Source organism: Eschrichtius robustus, chromosome 8 (genome assembly GCF_028021215.1).
Source record: "Eschrichtius robustus isolate mEscRob2 chromosome 8, mEscRob2.pri, whole genome shotgun sequence".
Taxonomy (NCBI): domain Eukaryota; kingdom Metazoa; phylum Chordata; class Mammalia; order Artiodactyla; family Eschrichtiidae; genus Eschrichtius; species Eschrichtius robustus.
In genome coordinates, this window is record NC_090831.1 from 61,981,634 (window position 1) to 61,999,466 (window position 17,833).

General features: G+C 33.9%; 1 protein-coding gene across 10 annotated transcripts in view; it reads left to right on the forward strand.

The window, feature by feature from the left end:
• Positions 1 to 17,833, forward strand: part of DGKB (diacylglycerol kinase beta) — an 804,767-nt gene that overhangs the window by 334,657 nt on the left and 452,277 nt on the right. For 9 of the 10 annotated variants that reach the window (XM_068550569.1, XM_068550571.1, XM_068550570.1 and 6 more), the window contains one exon: positions 13,133 to 13,165. The exons of the other annotated variant lie outside the window; for it this stretch is intronic. In XM_068550569.1, coding sequence (XP_068406670.1) covers positions 13,133 to 13,165 — 33 coding nt within the window. The remainder of the gene's footprint in view (positions 1 to 13,132; positions 13,166 to 17,833) is intronic. 10 annotated transcript variants of the gene reach the window in all.

A 17,833-nucleotide genomic window follows, 5' to 3' on the forward strand; every position in this document is an offset into this window, starting at 1 on the left:
TCAAAATGATGTAATAGTGGCTCTAGGAGATACAAAGAACTGGTAGAAAGTCTAAAACATATTGAACTCTACGTAATGGTATGGTATATAATGAAGGTCGCATATCAAATCTGGTAGGGGCTAGTGGAGTTTAGGGGTGTTGAGATTACTGTATAACCATATGGGAAACTAAATTAAGATAAATTCTGCTTTATACCTATTCCAAAATAAACCAAACATGGACTGAAGATTTAATTTTTGCCTTTAGAAGACCTTATTATCTTTTTTTCCTAAAAAAGAGAAATAAAAGGTTGACAGCCTTGGTCAATCAAAAATTTCTTTAGAAAATGGTAAAGACCAAAATTTACAAATCAAGATAGACATAAGCATTATAGCAAAAAAAGCCCTGTTTTGTAATATTAATGCAAATAACTAAAAAATAGTTTTAAAACTTAAAGCTTAAAAATATTCAAGACTATCAAACTGAAAAATGAAATAAACTTTTTCCGTCCATTTTGGCAAAGATTTTTAAAATGGTAATACTCAGTGTTGGCAAGGATGTACAAAACTGGCTATTCTCATTAAACATTGGTAAGACCAAATGGCCCCAAACTGTCATAAAAACTCCCAAGTATACCTTTGTGTTGATATTTCTGCTTATACCCCCCAAAGAAATATTGAGGTTAGTACAGGGCAAATATCCAGATCTGGTTTCATTACAGTAGAAATAAATGCTTTATATCATTCACATCTTCTAAGTTTTTAATTTTGAGTTCGGTAAAAATGACCCTTCACCACTAGACATTTAAGAATAAATTCTACCTTGCAAAGGTAACCTTTGTGGTTTTAATCATTCCATATGAAATGGTGGTGCTCATGAAGTATTTAGATACATGCTTTCCTCTGTTTTACTATTAAATGTAACTTGTCTATTCTCAAATTTCACTTGAAACCTGAGCCAGAATTGATATATATATAACTTTTTCTCCATACAGCAGTTTCATGCATAGTGCAGTGATTTTTGACTCAATCCTGTGTTCATTCCTTAGTTCAACCTGTTTTCCCTTTATATGGAATAAGGATAGTTTAGTTCTGTGGGAGACCTCCATGCCCACTCCTTGCTATCCAGTCTAGAGGATAAAATCTATCATTTTAAATTCTGTTCCTAATACTCATAGGAGCTTTTACCAATTCCTTCTCATTTGCCCAAGGAAACCCAAATTCTGGAGGAATACAGCTGATCACCTAGTGTTCTATTCCCTATGACGTTACTCCTATTTCATCCCAACCACCAATATTCTCAAATTATTTCATTTGGTTACCAGTTCTCCAACATCCTTGAGTCATCCAAGGCCTTCATTCCTCCAATTTCTTTCATTTGAGCATTTTCTGCCCCTCTCTCTCCTAGAACTCCCCATTTTTCTCCCTTTATGGCATTAGTCACAATCTAATAATATACTGATCTGTGAGCTTCCAATTGAAAAAACTCAAACAAGGTATAGTCCAACATGCGCATATTAGGTAGCATTTGACAGCACTGTAATTTGAGTCCAGTGCTTGAACTTCTCTGTTTATACCCTTAGTTACTTGTCTGTCAAAGAACCCATACCAGAGGAAGAATTGTTCTTTCTCCTGTATAGTGTTATTTTACATATTTGTGTATGATGTGGTCTTTGCCTGCCTCTTAATGTAGCCATAAGTATATGCAGGTGTAAAGATACCTTCACTGTGTCAAATTTCTTCCTTCCTCTTCAACCCACATTTTTCTAATTTCTGACTGTAAAATGAGTCTAAAACTATTCTGGCCATCCATCCTATATCCAACGGCACTCTTTTTAGTTGGATTCCCAAGGAGTAGAACGTGAACCAGGGATTTAGTTACGTGTGATATGTAAAGAGAGGAATGTTTCTTTATTAAAAAAAAAGAAAATCTTTAAGGGAGGAGGAAGCAGAAGAGGAAAGAGGCAGGCTTTGAGCAAAGAAGTGGTCACAGAGAGAGTTTAAGCCTTGGCCTAAACCTTGGGGGCTCTGGCACAAAATCATACCATAGGATTTTTCTTAACTTAAAACAAGGGGCTGGCATTTTGTAACCCGTATCTGTCATTTATTAGCCGTGGCCTCCTGCAGGATAGGTGGTGCTCCCTGGAGAGCCTGCTGCAGTGAACAAAGGCTAATTCTGCAGAAAGTGGGACAGATGGGAGTTCTCAGCACTGGACACTCAGAGCAGCTGAGGATAGATTCCCTGGCCAGGTAACTAAGGATCTGCTTTGGACTACCAGCAGCATCTACTAGACACCCTTTCCAAGAATGATCTTTTTTGAATCCCCTGCAGCATTTGACAGTATTTGAAATGTCTGGCCTCACATGTCTGTCATCTAAGACATTTCTACTAGCTTTTCTTCTACCTCTTTGGCCACACTATCCATATTGCTAAATTCCTACTGCTATTTCTGTTCTTAAACATGTTTAGGTTTCCATTTTTTAACTCTATTCTAATGTCATTATGCTCTGTATAAATTACCTTATCCAATTTCATGACTACAACTACCACCTTTGAATATATCTAAGCTTGTTCTCCCTTACACCCTCCAGATCCGAATACTCAGCATCACGTTGTAAATTTCCTCTTGGGTATCCAACAGAGATCTGAAAGCCAACATACCAGGAACCGTACTGAACCTGTTTCTTGCTGAACTGTTCCCTGTGCTCATGGAATAATACCACTGTCATTCCTATCACTAACACTAAAATGGGGTATCTCTTTATCTCTAGCACCTAATTCAACTTGACATGTAGTAGGTGCTCAACAAATATTTCCTGAGTTAATGAATAACATTTAGTCAGCTCTTTTACTCCCAACAGTCATCACTCTTTTTCCTGAGTCAAGAAGAAAATACATCAGACAGTGATATAAATATTAAATACAAATCAAAATGAATATGCAACAGGGAAGCTTATTTTTTTTAAATCATTGATAACCCATGATAATTGAATCTTATTGTTATAGGCTAATAAAATTGAGTTTAAAGTGTATAATGATGAGATAATATTAATGAATGTCAAATTAGCATTGTGTTTAGTTTCTGGAGTAACATTTGAAGTATTTTATACTTATTACTAAATTTTGAAAAGCTTGTGATTGTTATATTGTTGCAGTAATATAAAGTATCCAATAGATGGTACTGTAAAATGCCTAATATTTCAAATAAAGTGATATTGCAGGTAGAGAGTTTAAACGAACAGTTCAAAATTCTGGGGAGAATTAAGACATTTTCCTCTGGATATTAAATTATATTTAAAATCAGATTTTTACGAATATAGCTTAAGTAATACAGTAGTCCATGTGAAATATTATAAATATTCTCTTAATTCTCAGAAAATGAAAACTGATGTTTACTACAAGATGCAATTTTAAAACTGTTGGTATTATATTAGAATTTTTTTTGTTCTTCTTGTGGTGATTACCATTAGTAAATGTGGTGTTTTAGTCAATGTTACTCAGATCACAGCATTTTCAGCAAGCAACTATAGTTGCATGTCTTTGTTACTGAAGTTCTAAAAAAACTTTTCATGTTCAAAATAAATCAGACCTGTCTGCAATAATCTCCCTTCTTGCTTAGCAAGAGTGAGTTCATTATTTCTTTCAGTTTTTGGTCTTGCCTAAGACCAATCTAATATCTGAATGAAACATTATACCATTTTGTAAATATAACATACATTCAGAACGTTTAAGAGTATACAATTTTATGGAGTTAAAATTTCTTAAAAACACAAGCAAAACTTAGCAATAATTGACAGATTGGTTGGAGTTTGCTTCTAAAGCATATATTAAAAAGAGCAATTTGTAGATGGCTTAATTTATCTTAGAGCTCATTAAAATTTCCACCGCATATTTATTTATGAGTATGAATACCAAATTTTGATTACCAGAATAAAGTTCTATAAAACCTACTTCTAAAGCTAAAGATGTCTGAAGAATTATGCAACAACACAGAAGGTTTGAAATTCTCTGTATATCTTACTATACAGAGATGCCACATAGCTTTAAAATTTTTTGCTACTGTTTATGATATTGCTCTTGAATAATGCTGAGTATTCCTTTGTATTATGGTTATTTATTAATTTATTCAATAAAATGTTATTGCATATGACAATATGACAGGTTTAAAGAAACCAAGATAAATAGTTTTTAGGAAGAATGATTTTATGTGAATCAGCAGCTTCCCATGGGACATGGATCATATGTCCTATGGCTTCCTTATGCATTTACAATTTTTTCCATGTTTTGTGTAATTGGAATGTGTGGTATGATACCATGCATACTGTTAAAAAGAATATATTCTTAGGTGCATAGGAATCTTCTGCTTAAAGAAAATATGCGATTGAAATAACTTGATCTAGCCTGAGTAATTGAGGCTATTTTCTCAATTAAAAAAAAAAAAGTAGTTAGTGCTTTGGTAAGTCTAGACTTTCCCAACCATTATGTCCTAAGCCAGATCAGAATAAATAGGTCAGACTTGTAATAAAAAGGTATGAGATGAACAACTAATTACCGGAATACTTCAAGTAAAAATGACTTTTGTCCACCAAATATGTTCCATTTGATGGTAACAGATTTGTAGATTCATCAGGGAGTGGTGAGGCCTTTGGAATTTTACCCAGATTCTTTAAGATGTTTGTATTCATTGTGTATTATGTTCTCTTCAAAAACAATGGCACACACTGACTCATTTACTCAGATTTCCTAGCATACTGGATATATGTAACATTACATGGCAAAGTTCCTACTTGAGCTAAATGGGTTTAAATATAAACTGTGCATGCAGATCTCAAGTGATAGTCTCTTAATAGATATCAGATACTCTTTATCGCTGCCCTCTTTTATTTCAGTAACATTTTAATTAATTCACACTGATTGAATAAGTGTACATTGAGACTTGTTTCCTAATGAGGGCGCATTTAGAGGAAAGGTTTTGCATCATTCTGTTATCCTGTGGGTAATTATATTCTAATTATATGGTCGGGGGAAAAGAGTCTATAACTCAGTACTGATACTGTTCGTTGGACCCAATTAATTACATGCACATAATGAAAGTTCATGATAAGGTTGACTGGCAGTCAGTGTAAAATTTTAACTCAATTGAATCTAAGCCTAATGTGAGTACAGAATTGGACTTTAACCCGGTTAGAAAATGCTTTGGTGTGAGATCAGTGGATATTTAGAGGGGCGAAGGATGAGAACAAATCTCATTATAACTTATTAGTTTTTAAATTCAAGGTCTTTTCCAAGATTGATGAAAATGAAAACTTAGCAGCATAATACTTTAATTCTAAATATTATTTTTAATATTCTTTCATTACCTTCAGTGATTTTTCTGTATTTTAGAAAGCAGTGGTACACTAACGATACAATGGTACATTTCTAGAACAGGTTCGTATATTTGTTGAGAGAAAAAATAGGCATAGCAGGGAGTATTATTGATTCATTTTATGAATGTAAATTCAGTAGGTACTAATCTATTCTATTAGGGTGCTTTTTTTTTCAAACCACCCACTGCATTTGGACTCCTGTGCCCAAAATTCACAAACAATTATATATACACACACATACCCATAAATAGGTAACTCTTAATTATCTATTTGTAAAGTAAGAGTTCCAAAGAATAATCTGAAAAAATAATAAGACATGTATGTTTCATTTTGAAATGCATTTTGGAATTATTTGAATCTGATATTTAAGAATTTTGCAGTACTTCAAACACAAAACTAAAGCCATGGTCTAAATATTGACTCCCATCCTTCCTTTACTCGTTGTTTCCTTTGCTCAGATTTTGGAAGAGACGGTCTCTAAGATTAAGGACACTGTCTTCTTCCAACCCTCTTCTCTTCTAAGCCTCTCCGCTCCCCCTCTCCTTTTGGTTCATTGCTTCCTGGCTTTGATCTCTTCTCCCCACCCCCTCCCTTTCCTTCCTTCTGTCTCTTCTAATAGCCCTCACATAGATGCTTTCATTAAAAGATAAATCTGCTGGGTCCCTCCTTATTAGCAACAAAAATATTTTCAGATGAAGAAAGTGCAGTCAGTCCTTTCTTGCTGAGCCCTAAGCAGGCAGTGGAAATATTTGGGTTCTACAGTTAATAAAACAATTACCATTTATTGAGAACTTATTTGCTAGACATCCTTTTAATTCTAAAGGTGGGTATAATTATGATACTGCCTCTACACTTGAAGAGAGTAAAAAGCTTAGAGAGATTAAGAAATTTACCTAGAGTCACACCACCTGCAAGTGTCAGAAGCAATACCTGCCTTACCCTGAATCCCATGTTTTAAACTTATCTTTTATGTTTGTGCTGCCGCCCCCCCAAAATTGGTGAGCTATGAAATAAATTTAGGGGATCTAGACCTTCAAAAAAGGAATGGGAAGAAAAATAATGAAGTAAAGTAGAGGAGAATGGAAATGAAAAAAGAGAATAATAGATCAGAGAGTGGCGCACACTGCGTAAGTGGTCTTTGTGAAATTATTTTACAAGTGTGTAAATATACAAATATTTATTGTGGATCACAGCCAGAAAGAAATTGAAGAACACTTCCGTAACCATATTGGCTTCTGATAATTTTACGAGACCTAACCAAGTAGGATAACATTTCTAATGGCTTTATTTCACTAGATAATCAAGTAGGCAAGACAATAACGTTATTCTTGCTGATTGCTTTTATATGTAGAAATCTGTGTTTGAAATGATTTTAATATCGCTATTAAACATATTTTTAACATTTTTATTGAAAACATTTGGCACCACTTAAGTCTCCAAACGTCCACTGTACTTTCCCTGACGGTTCAATGTGCTTTCTTTCTGGACAGAGGCGTGAATGTTGAGGGAGCTATTAAAGAGGGAGCCTCACACGCCCTTTTCTCTTCAGTATCTCCTGAACGAAACTCTGCAAATATGCATAAACAATCACATTAACAAGAGTAAGAATAGAACATTTTTGTGAACAGTTATAAGAGTAGCAAAATCATCTCAGTTAAAAATGTTTTTTATCTTTAAATTTATGTTGGTGCAAACTTCAAAATTTGGCTCCAGTGAGAAGTGGTTAGGCAAAGGACACTGGATAAGATTACAATATGTGTATTTTCTAAAACAATTTTTTATTGAAGTATAGTTGATTTACAATGCTGTTTTAGTTTCTGGTGTATAGCAACGTGATTCAGTTATATATATATATATATATATATATATATATATATATATATATATATATATATATTCAGTCATATATATTCCTTATGTATAATGAATATATATATTCAATATATGTATTCTTTTTCATATGCTTTTCCCTTATGGTTTATTGCAGGATTTTGTTTTTAAGTCCTAAAATAGCATTTTTATTTTTAAATATTTTTCCATTTTATTATTTTTTTTAACATCTTTATTGTAGTATAATTGCTTTACAATGTTGTGTTACTTTCTGTTGTATAACGAAGTGAATCAGCTATACGTACACATATATCCCCATATCTCCTCCCTATCCCACCCCTCTAGGTGGTCACAGAGCACCGAGCTGATCTCCCTGTGCTATGCAGGTGCTTCCCACTAGCTATCTATTTTACATTTGATAGTGTATATATGTCCATGCCACTCTCTCACTTCGTCCCAGCTTACCCTTCCCACTCCCCGTGTCCTCAAGTCCATTCTCTACGTCTGCGTCTTTCTTCCTGTCCTGCCCCTAGGTTCATCAGAACCATGTTTTTTTTTAGATTCCATACATATGTGTTAGCATACGGTATTTGTTTTTCTCTTTCTGACTTACTTCACTCTGTATGACAGACTCTAGGTCCATCCACCTCACTAGAAATAACTCAATTTCGTTTCTTTTTATGGCTGAGTAGTATTCCATTGTATATATGTGCCACATCTTCTGTATCCATTCATCTGTTGATGGACACTTAGGTTGCTTCCATGTCCTGACTATCGTAAATAGTGCTGCAATGAACATTGTGATACATGTCTCTTATTGAATTATGGTTTTCTCAGGGTCTATGCCCAGTAGTGGGATTGCTGGGTCGTATGGTAGTTCTATTGTTAGTTTTTTAAGGAACCTTCATACTGTTCTCCATAGTGGCTGTATCAATTTACATTCCCACCAACAGTGCAAGAGGGTTCCCTTTTCTCCACACCCTCTCCAGCATTTATTGTTTGTAGATTTTTTGATGATGGCCATTCTGACCAGTGTGAGGTGATACCTCATTGTAGTTTCGACTTGCATTTCTCTAATGATTAGAGATATTGAGCATCCTTTCATGTGTTTGTTGGCAATCTATTGCAGGATATTGAATATAGCTCCCTGTGCTGTACAATAGGATCTTGCTTTTTATCTGTTCTATATATAATAGTTTGCATCTGCTAGTCCCAAACTCCCAATCCAACCCTCCCCGCACATATTTATTAGATATGTCAAGGACCAGTTGAAAAGAAAAACAATTTATGTTTCTTCTAATTGATACACTTGTCATACACTGAAATAACCTTTGATTAAAGATGTTAATAAATGCAATAATAGTATAAAAATCACTTCTGATCCATTTCCTTTTAAAATTTGTATTGTGTTCAGATGTGTGAGTGTACACACTTAAGGATGTGCGAAATCATAAAAGGTTAAAGAAATTATGAAGCTTCAATGTAAAAATAAAATTCATGGAAACCAAATATGTATTTAGTTTCTATACCTAGAGATGTCCTGGATACATTTTATTATCACGTGTGAGGAAGAAACAGCTTCCCCTCTTAGACTGAGGCAGTGCACCATTTTAGGAAGACAGTTGTTCTTTTCCCAAACCTGCTTTTCTGTCTCTCACTTTTTTTAATGCCAGGGATATCCAGTTATATAAGGAAAAGAAGCTACTTTACATAGTTTTATTTGACCAGTTTCTGTTTATCATGACACTGGAAGTTATTGTATTCAGCTACTCCATACTGATATCCAAGCCTGTCAGAACAGGTAATACTTTGTGGTTTTTAAATATTTAGAGTGTTCATCAACATTTAAACTAATTTTATTTCCAACTTGCTTAAAAAATGAGACATGGCTAAAAAGAAACTTTTAAAAAAAAGTTCTTGTTGAACCCTGCTGTTCTTTTAATAAATGAAGCCTGCAAAAGGAAGCAATAGATTTGGATTCTGCCACTAACTTAATTTTCTTGGCTAGTCATCTAAACTTTCTGATTCTCAGTTTTCCAATCTGGAAAATGGGATTTCTTGTTTTACTGGGAGGATTAAATGAGACCATAAACATGAAAGCAATTTTTTAAAAATATGAACATCTTTATATAGGTAGAAGGTATAATTCTGTTAATTTTTCTTGAAATAACTGATGACCCTTTTAATGTGAGTACTATACTCTTATTATAGTTAAACTAAGTCAAACCTCTAATAATCTCTCCATCAAAGATTTTTTTCTTTGTCCTATGACAATTTGAATTAAATTGTCAATTTAAAATGATTACATGTTAGGAAATATGAAGACAAGAGATATCTCAATACTTAAGAATAATAGGACTTTTAAAAATTCTTGATATTAGGTTAAACTTAATAAGTGCCCTGAAGGCAAATGCATCTTTTAAACTAATTATCTGTACTGTGTATTCTATTTAATATTAAAATGATACTGATTAAATAAAATCAATCACATTCCTCTGTAGTCACACCTCACATTTGATTAAATAAAAAAATACACACTTCCTATATTAATTCTGATTAAAAATACATTACATTTAGAATTACACACTCGTGATAATTTTCAAAAAACTGAAACATTTACTCTGTTCATCCTTGATATTTAAAAATTATACACGGAAGAATAAAAAAGAAGTATGTAATTTCTGAATTTGTTTTCTGTCAACCTGCTTCTTTTTCTTTTGCCCAGATGCCGTGGTTTTCGTATTGTAACTCAAGGTTAGGCTACTGAAGAGCAGGTTAATTTAATGTATACTCTTTGCCTACATATGTTGATTGAAAGTGAGCTCATATATATGTTCTTCTCATCCCCCTTATTCTTGGAATGAATTTCTCGTGTTGCTCTCAGACGGCTGAGGATTACTGGAGAAATTCTCAGAGCTGGTGGCTTTCTCTCTTACATATTTATTACTTCTAGTTCCAGCTGAGCCCTTAATTTCACTTGATCCTGTTACTCATCAGCTGCTTTCCCATTCTCAGAGAAGTAGTGACAAAATCGCTACTATTTTCTTACTTTCTTCATCTTGCTACCTCTCTGCCAATTTCGCGCTCTCTCCGTAGATAACTCATATCACCACTACTCTGAGAAAAACGAAGCCTGCAAACATGAATATCTGTAAATTACAGATTCTCTATGAAAGTGGTAGCAAAATGGCAGCCAGGCTTCAATTTCATCCCATCGTGTTTCTGTGGGGGATGCCTTACAGTGGGATTTTTATTATCCAACTTGGCACAGTCTTTGCCTTTTGTGGCATTGGGCCCATTTGTATTACCGTCTTGGCCCCTGTACATTTTTGCATTTGAAACCCCTGTGAATACAAACTCAGAACTCTTTTTCCATCATTAGACACTCCCTCAAAATGAACAGATTTGGAAAAGGCTGATACCTGACTATATGAACTTCTGCCTCATCTGAAACATTATTTTTTTAAGGAACCCCTTTTATCGTTTATCTTGAAATGGTCCCCCTCTGTCTCTCTCTGCTTCTTTTTCCCAGCAACCTAGATGCTTACCTATATTTCTTTATAAGATGTTACGGAAAAACCCGAACAACGTTTTTGGCCAGCCCAATACGCACACACACACACACACACACACACACACATATTTTATTTCGTTGTAGAAACATTTTTGCACTCTTTTAGGAATAAGTGGATGTATAAAAAAGTTAGAAAGGGAGATCAGTTTTTCTCCCAAATTTCATTACAAAAATTCTCAAACAAAATACAGTGAATACAGTATATCCCAAACCTATATGAAGTAATTATTATTTTTCAATCATTCTTTATATATATGTATATATATATGACTATGTATGCATGTATATACATTTTTACAATATACACATAATATATAATTTATTAAGTTGGACCTTTTGAAAGTAAATTGCAGGTAGTAAGACACATCAGTAGGCACATTCTAAGATAAGAACAATTTTCTATACATTTACAATACTATTATCACACCTGAAAATATTAACTATTCCACAGTATCAGTAGTTATTCTTTCTATATTCATATGCCCATAATTAGCTCAAAAGTATCCTTTATTGATTTATTTTATTTTATTTTTTTGGTGGTAGTGGTGGGGTGGACAGGAGCTATTTGAAATTCTTGCACCGCAATTGGTTGTTAGTCTGAATAATGTGGTAACTATAGTCTTTTCACTTGGCTTTCTATTGACTTGCTCTGTACAGACATATGCACAGTGAGCATTGACGCTTCCCAAGGTAGAAGGCATCTGAGACTCATGCCCTAGAAACTGCCTGATGGGCATCTTAGTTTGATTGCTTGAGAGTCCCTGGTCAATGGCATAGGATAGGATAAGGCACTTAATCTGGATGTGAGGAGATCAAATATTTGTGTATTATGATAAAGATGGAAGGGCTACATTCATGTCTTTAAATGTTTATTTAGGTCTAAACTTCAACCAAGAAATAAGAAAGAAAGAAGGCTGACCAGCTTTGAGCTGGTCCCCACTGAAGCAAACGCAGACATTTTCCCCACCACCCTTTGCCCCAGGTGTTGTATAGACTGGCTTGGACTCAGAAGTCGAGAATATTACTGACATCAGAAGCTTTCAACGAAAAGTTCTACCAAACCTGTTGTCAGTGCATCTGAGAAACAACAGCAATGGCCCTCATAGGCTTCTCCTGTTAATGGGATAGTTGACTCGGGTTCATCCTCCCAGACTTCATGATTTTTTTTACTAAAAATCTGTTGCTGCAGTATTTTTTACTTATATTATGGAAATATATTCTAAATAGAGTTGTATTCCTGGACACTAATTTTCTGTAGGGTCTGTTCCACTTTTGGGTGCATTGGATCCTTTTACTCCATCTCTGTACAAGCAGCCATGAAGCCTCACATGGAGCTATTTATTCTTTTGGGTTTTGTTCCCTTCCTGGAGTTCTACTGGGTAAGGGAGTAAACTAATAACTGTGCTCTCAGATCTTTCATTCTCATTTTGGGAGTCTCACACACATAGCTTGGTCCAGGAGAGGAAACTCAAATATACTGACTGCTCTCTTCTTTCTAGAGACACACAATATCTAAGGACTAGCTTCCCCTCCACCTTTCCTACTCCCCGCAACCAAGGAAAATCTTTATCTAGTATTGAGTGTGATTTATCACCTATTCTTCCAAATTTGTGTTTTATGTTATGAAGTCCCACAGGACACAGGCTTTTGGAGTTTGGTAACCTTTTCTCTGCTTCTTGCCAGAAAAAAACTTTCCCAATGTGACTTAGAAAAGGAAGGGTGGTGGGGAATTGAAGACATGCTGTCATGAAGACTGGTTTTAGTGTATTTAACCTAATCTTTTAATAATTACTCTCAAGTAGAATTTTGCTACTTATTTAATTATCTTTTTATTTTTTACTGCTATTAATGGAATATATATTTTTTATTTCCAGAATATCACAAAATAAAATCAGCACCATAAGCTATGTCTACATCAAAAGACACTGAGTATTTGTAGAAAGGATTGAAAGTTGGACTAGAAAGTGAAATAGTGGGCTGTGTAAATGGGCAACTTAAAAAATTAGTAAGAATAGTTTATGAAGGATAATGGAACTTGGAGATGAGTTCTCATTCCAAAATACGAATGTAATACATCAGTATTATTGTAGAGAGGTCTGTGAAGGTGGCCAAAGATTAGTCTACTTTAAGTATATGAAATTGTATTTTGGATAAGTAATTCTACAGTCTAATCCCCTCTGCATTAGAGTGTTCCTTATTTCATGAAAGGATTTTGGTTTATTAATGAAAGTAAGCAGAAAAATATGACAAGGAAATGTATTTGTAATGTATTCATTTATTTCATACGTGTGTAGTGATATAAGAACCTTCACTGGTACTTGTTTTCAGTTTGACTTTTTTTTTTTTCAGCTTTAATATGAACTTCTCTTTTTTCAGCAGACTCTGCCCACTTCAGGAGTTTCAGTCCCTGAGGTGCGTAAGCAAAGGTTTTCACACTTGCAATTATAGGTCATTTATATATCTCGTATTGTTATAAAGAACATTTTGGGCTGTATCAGTGACATACTAATATTAATTTGTATGCTTTATTTTTTGTCATATTTTGATATTTGGAATTGGGATCTTTGTATTTTCATGATGGGATAGACTTGCAGCCTTTATAATCAACATTTGTGACAAGCATTAGGGAAACAAGAAGTTAAATGGCACAAAGTATGCAGGAAAAAATAAAGGTTACTTTGCAGAGTTTTGACCAGTGTATAAGAATAGCATTATTCCTCTTTGTCACATTTAAACCTTGCAGAAAACCCAAACAGTTCACTCCTCTAAGCCATTAAAATGTAGCTTTCCATGATAGTAAATTGAGAAACTCTTGCTCACTTTGAAGTCCTCGTCACTTTTAAGAGTACATCTACATTAATCACTTAGCATATGACATTGCATAGAAAGTCATTGGAATATATAAAATAAAAAAAATAAAATATAGTCACAAAGTAAATGACTTTGATTTTGAAAATAAATGTAGGCATTGCCGCAACATTTATTTTCAGTAAAGTGTTAACTTTACCTTTTAATTAATGAAGCAAAGCCTCCACATTGTTCTGTGACAATATCCCATTCAGTTGCTGTTATCTCTAAAGGATATCCTCAGATGGTATTGTTTCGCTTGAAGTTATAATTTGAATCTGCTTGCTTAGAAAATATTACTCATAATATCAGAATACTATATGAGTATGATTTATTTAGAGGATAGCATAATTGCACAAAAATGTAATAACCTCTCTTCCTTCCCCCTAAAACGTTTCCTAATCAGTGTAGACTGCCTCATTAAAATTTTTTAAAATTTCATTTTGTAACCATAGATATACTTACAAATATACTAGGAGCTATGCTTGAAATATAATGTTTCTACTCTAAGAGAGATATTAAACTGTTTTTATATTCTTTAAGTCAGTTGATACCATTATTATCATGATTGTTATAAAGTAGACATGTTAAATTACACACTCAGGTGACAAAGGTATTAGGAAAGTTTATTATTTAGGCTAATTATTTAAGTGTCAGAGAATTAACTTTATATGTTAAGATCCTTGAGTTTATTTTTGCCCCTATCATAGCTCATCAAATGATTAACTGAGAGATTTAAAGTTTTCTCTTTAGACTTGTTAATCTCAAAATGTCTCCCATATTTAGTTAAATAATTTGTATTACTATAGATTGAATAAATAGAACAAAACTGCTGTTTTCAAAACATGCTTTTTTTATTTATCAAAAAAACCTTTTTTTTGGTCTGCTATAAAGTTTTTAAAAGTCTTCCTATACTGTTTTTTGTTTGTTTGTTTTGTTTTGTTTTGGCAAGCTGTATTGGTTTACATTAACTTAAACTTTCTACCATGTCCGAAATCATTATATAAGCTTTTTTCAACTATGTTGTTCCAAAAATTTCTTTAAGCACATGTATAGATATATACATGGGTGACTGTGTGAATACACACACACACACACACACACACACACGCGCGCGCGCGCAAGAAGCCTTATATACCACCATCAAGAACAATTGCTTTTTGGTTAATTGAAAATGCGGTTAAAGTGTATGTGGGGGAACTTATAGAAAAATGTGTATATACCTTAAACATTTTACTTAAAATATGTAAATGTATGTTCATTGGCTAAACTTTTCACATAGGATCAAGGGCTTTTCTATGTGGATACATCTATTATTTGGAAATGGCTATACCCTTTCTTGCATATAGCACAGCCTTAACACCCTTGATAAGTTTCAATTATCAATTGTTTTAAAGTATAACAAAAGCATTCCTTATTTTGTGAAAAGATATTTGTTTATTAATGAAAGTAACTGCTTTCAATTACTTTCAATTGTTTTAAAGTATAAGAAAAACTCACAGGCATCTGCAAAGCAATTTGAATGTAAAATAAATATCTCTCAGTTTCTGTTATTAATTCTCAAATCTTTTAGTCATTTGTCATGTGTCCAGCCCAACTTGACTGCTCTTCCTACACACACACACACACACACACACACACACACACACACACACACACACACATCTTGTTTTATTGTGCCTTTCCAAAGGATGCAAGTAATTTTTCATGGAAACAACTTATTTTACATTTAAAACTCAGTAGTTTGAGTGCTAATTAAATGACACAGTACCAATAATAAAATAAATTCTACTTAGAACTTGCATAAACAGATTGGGGACTACATAGAAATCACTAGGTTAAGCATTTAACTCAACTGGCAGAAAGAGATGATGAGTATGAATATACAAGAGGGATGCCTCTTGGCTTTTAAGCTTCGGCTTATTTTGGCCATCAATTATTATGGTTTACAAAGGGAATGGAGAGTGAGTAAGGTTGAGGTCCATACACTCACACATAATTTTATAGTGGCCCAACCACATGCTAGTATACACAGCCCAAATAAATGATTTTGACATGGACCTTCCCATTCCTAAATTTCATTTCTTCCAATCAGGATTTCTTGAACAGAAATCTTGTAAGTGGTTCACACTCAGTATGAAATTATCCTAGGAGAGAATATGCACATCATGTGTGATGTATGAAAACCAGGGCTGTGGATCAAGATATAAATTATACCTTCAGGCTGAGTTGGTGAGTAGCACCTGCAGGTACTTTAAGACTAGGATTGACTCTGTCTAGTTTGTTGTCTTCTATCCTCCTACAAAAGACTCAGATTATCACAACAATTATCCCAAGTTATGGTGACATAGTGGACAAACAAATAAAATACTATAAAGTAAATAAAGTACTTCTTCACAACACCTATCTTTACTATAATCCAAGCAGTGTACCTGTGTTAAACTTAATGATAAAATATACCAATTTCTTTTATATTTTAAAAATTACTGCCATTTCCTGAGTGCCTAATTGATTCTGGTACCTTCATCGACATTTTCTCAATTTGTCATCACATGAACCCTCCCATTTTATAGATTAATTAAATGATGGCTTAGAGATAGTAAATAACATGCCCAAGTCTTTACAGAGACAAAGCTAGAATTTGGCCTCCAAGCCCATATTTTTGTCTCTGCCCAAAGTAATTTTTGTTTTTGTTTTTGAATAAGTACTTATTTAACTGATTAAAAAGAAATGGAAATCTTTATATCATTTATTATAGTTATGTTTAAAACTCTATAAAAGTATTTCTAAAAATCAAGACTACTTTGCTACTCAGCCATGTTTCGCTGCAACTTCTAAGGATTTCTAGTAGATTTAGAGCGTTTGCCATTTTTGAAATGAATTAATGTTTCTCAGCAGGAAAATGTTCAAATCCCATAATAAGGTTACGATAATTAAAGGTGCAGCTGTCACTAAGTTGGTTTCTTGGAGCTCGTAACTTGTATAAGCCCAGATGAACATGGTAACACTCCTGCTTCAGGAAGATCTTTTATATTGTGAATATCCAAGTGTTCCTCAGGTTAAAATTCTAGGGTTCCTGGGAAATTCTTGGGGCCTAGTTCCAGTGGCTGAATGGGCTAAGTCTCCATTCGGGCAAGCGGTGCAGTAGCAGAAAAAGCAAGTTCCAGGGTTCCAGTAAAGGATGCTCGTGGCAGCCAAGCACCGCCTGCCCCCACCCTTTGTGGCTTTGTACCAATAGAGGTGCTTTGCTGCTGCCCGTCTCTCATGCTGAGGTTGGACAAAAAGAAGAAAACCCTGTGCTTGAGGTAATCATGACTTGCTGCTTGTCGTTTGTGAGGGATCGATAACAGCAGGCTTAAGTATCGTGGTAAGCATCCCTTTTGTGAAAGCACTTTTCAACAACTTACAAATACTCTACTTCTGAGAATCAGCATGATATAGAAAAAGACTTTTTTTAGAGCACATATTTAAAGTGACATCTTTTTATTTCATTTATTTCATCTTTCTGTTTTCTGTGAATGGCCTTTCAGCTTTTCTTCTCTGTTCATTATGATGATTATTCTTTTGGAATTCTAATACAATATATTCCCCAGTTAAGATCTGTTGTGCTACTTGTAGAGTCTAAGGATCACAAAACATTGAATTCTGTATTTTAAATGTCTGCATAGCAAACACAAATGGTTGATATTTGAAAATGCTGAAATATCAATAACTGTATTTTATATTCTGTTGTTATATGTTCTATATTCTTTCATGATTTTTTTGTTAGAGTAACCCTTTTCAGTGTTTGAATAATTTCTATTGATTAAAGCAATCATTTTCCAACTCTTTATATTTGGGATAATTTATCTAGCAGAAGAAAATTTGCCTTAATTATAACAAAGTAATTTATTTTGTGATTTAGAGCCCAAAAACTTAGAGAAAAGAACTGATGGTGAAGTGATAAGCACTGCCCCCTATTATCAGAGATCAATTTTATCCTGAATAAAGGTGCAAAATAATGCTGGTGAGCTCTTCCTGAAACTTTTCAATAACTTCAACATAGGAAGTAACTTTCTTAAATATCATCATAGAACTCAGTCAGTCAGGGTGAATTAACCCCCAGAAGAGGCCTGTGAAATTTTTGTGAACATCAGATTTTTCAAAGATGCAATTGCTTCACCCTTCCTGTCCCTCATATAAAATAGGAAAGAAGTAAAGATTTTCTTAGTGGAAATAGGAAAAAGTATCCAA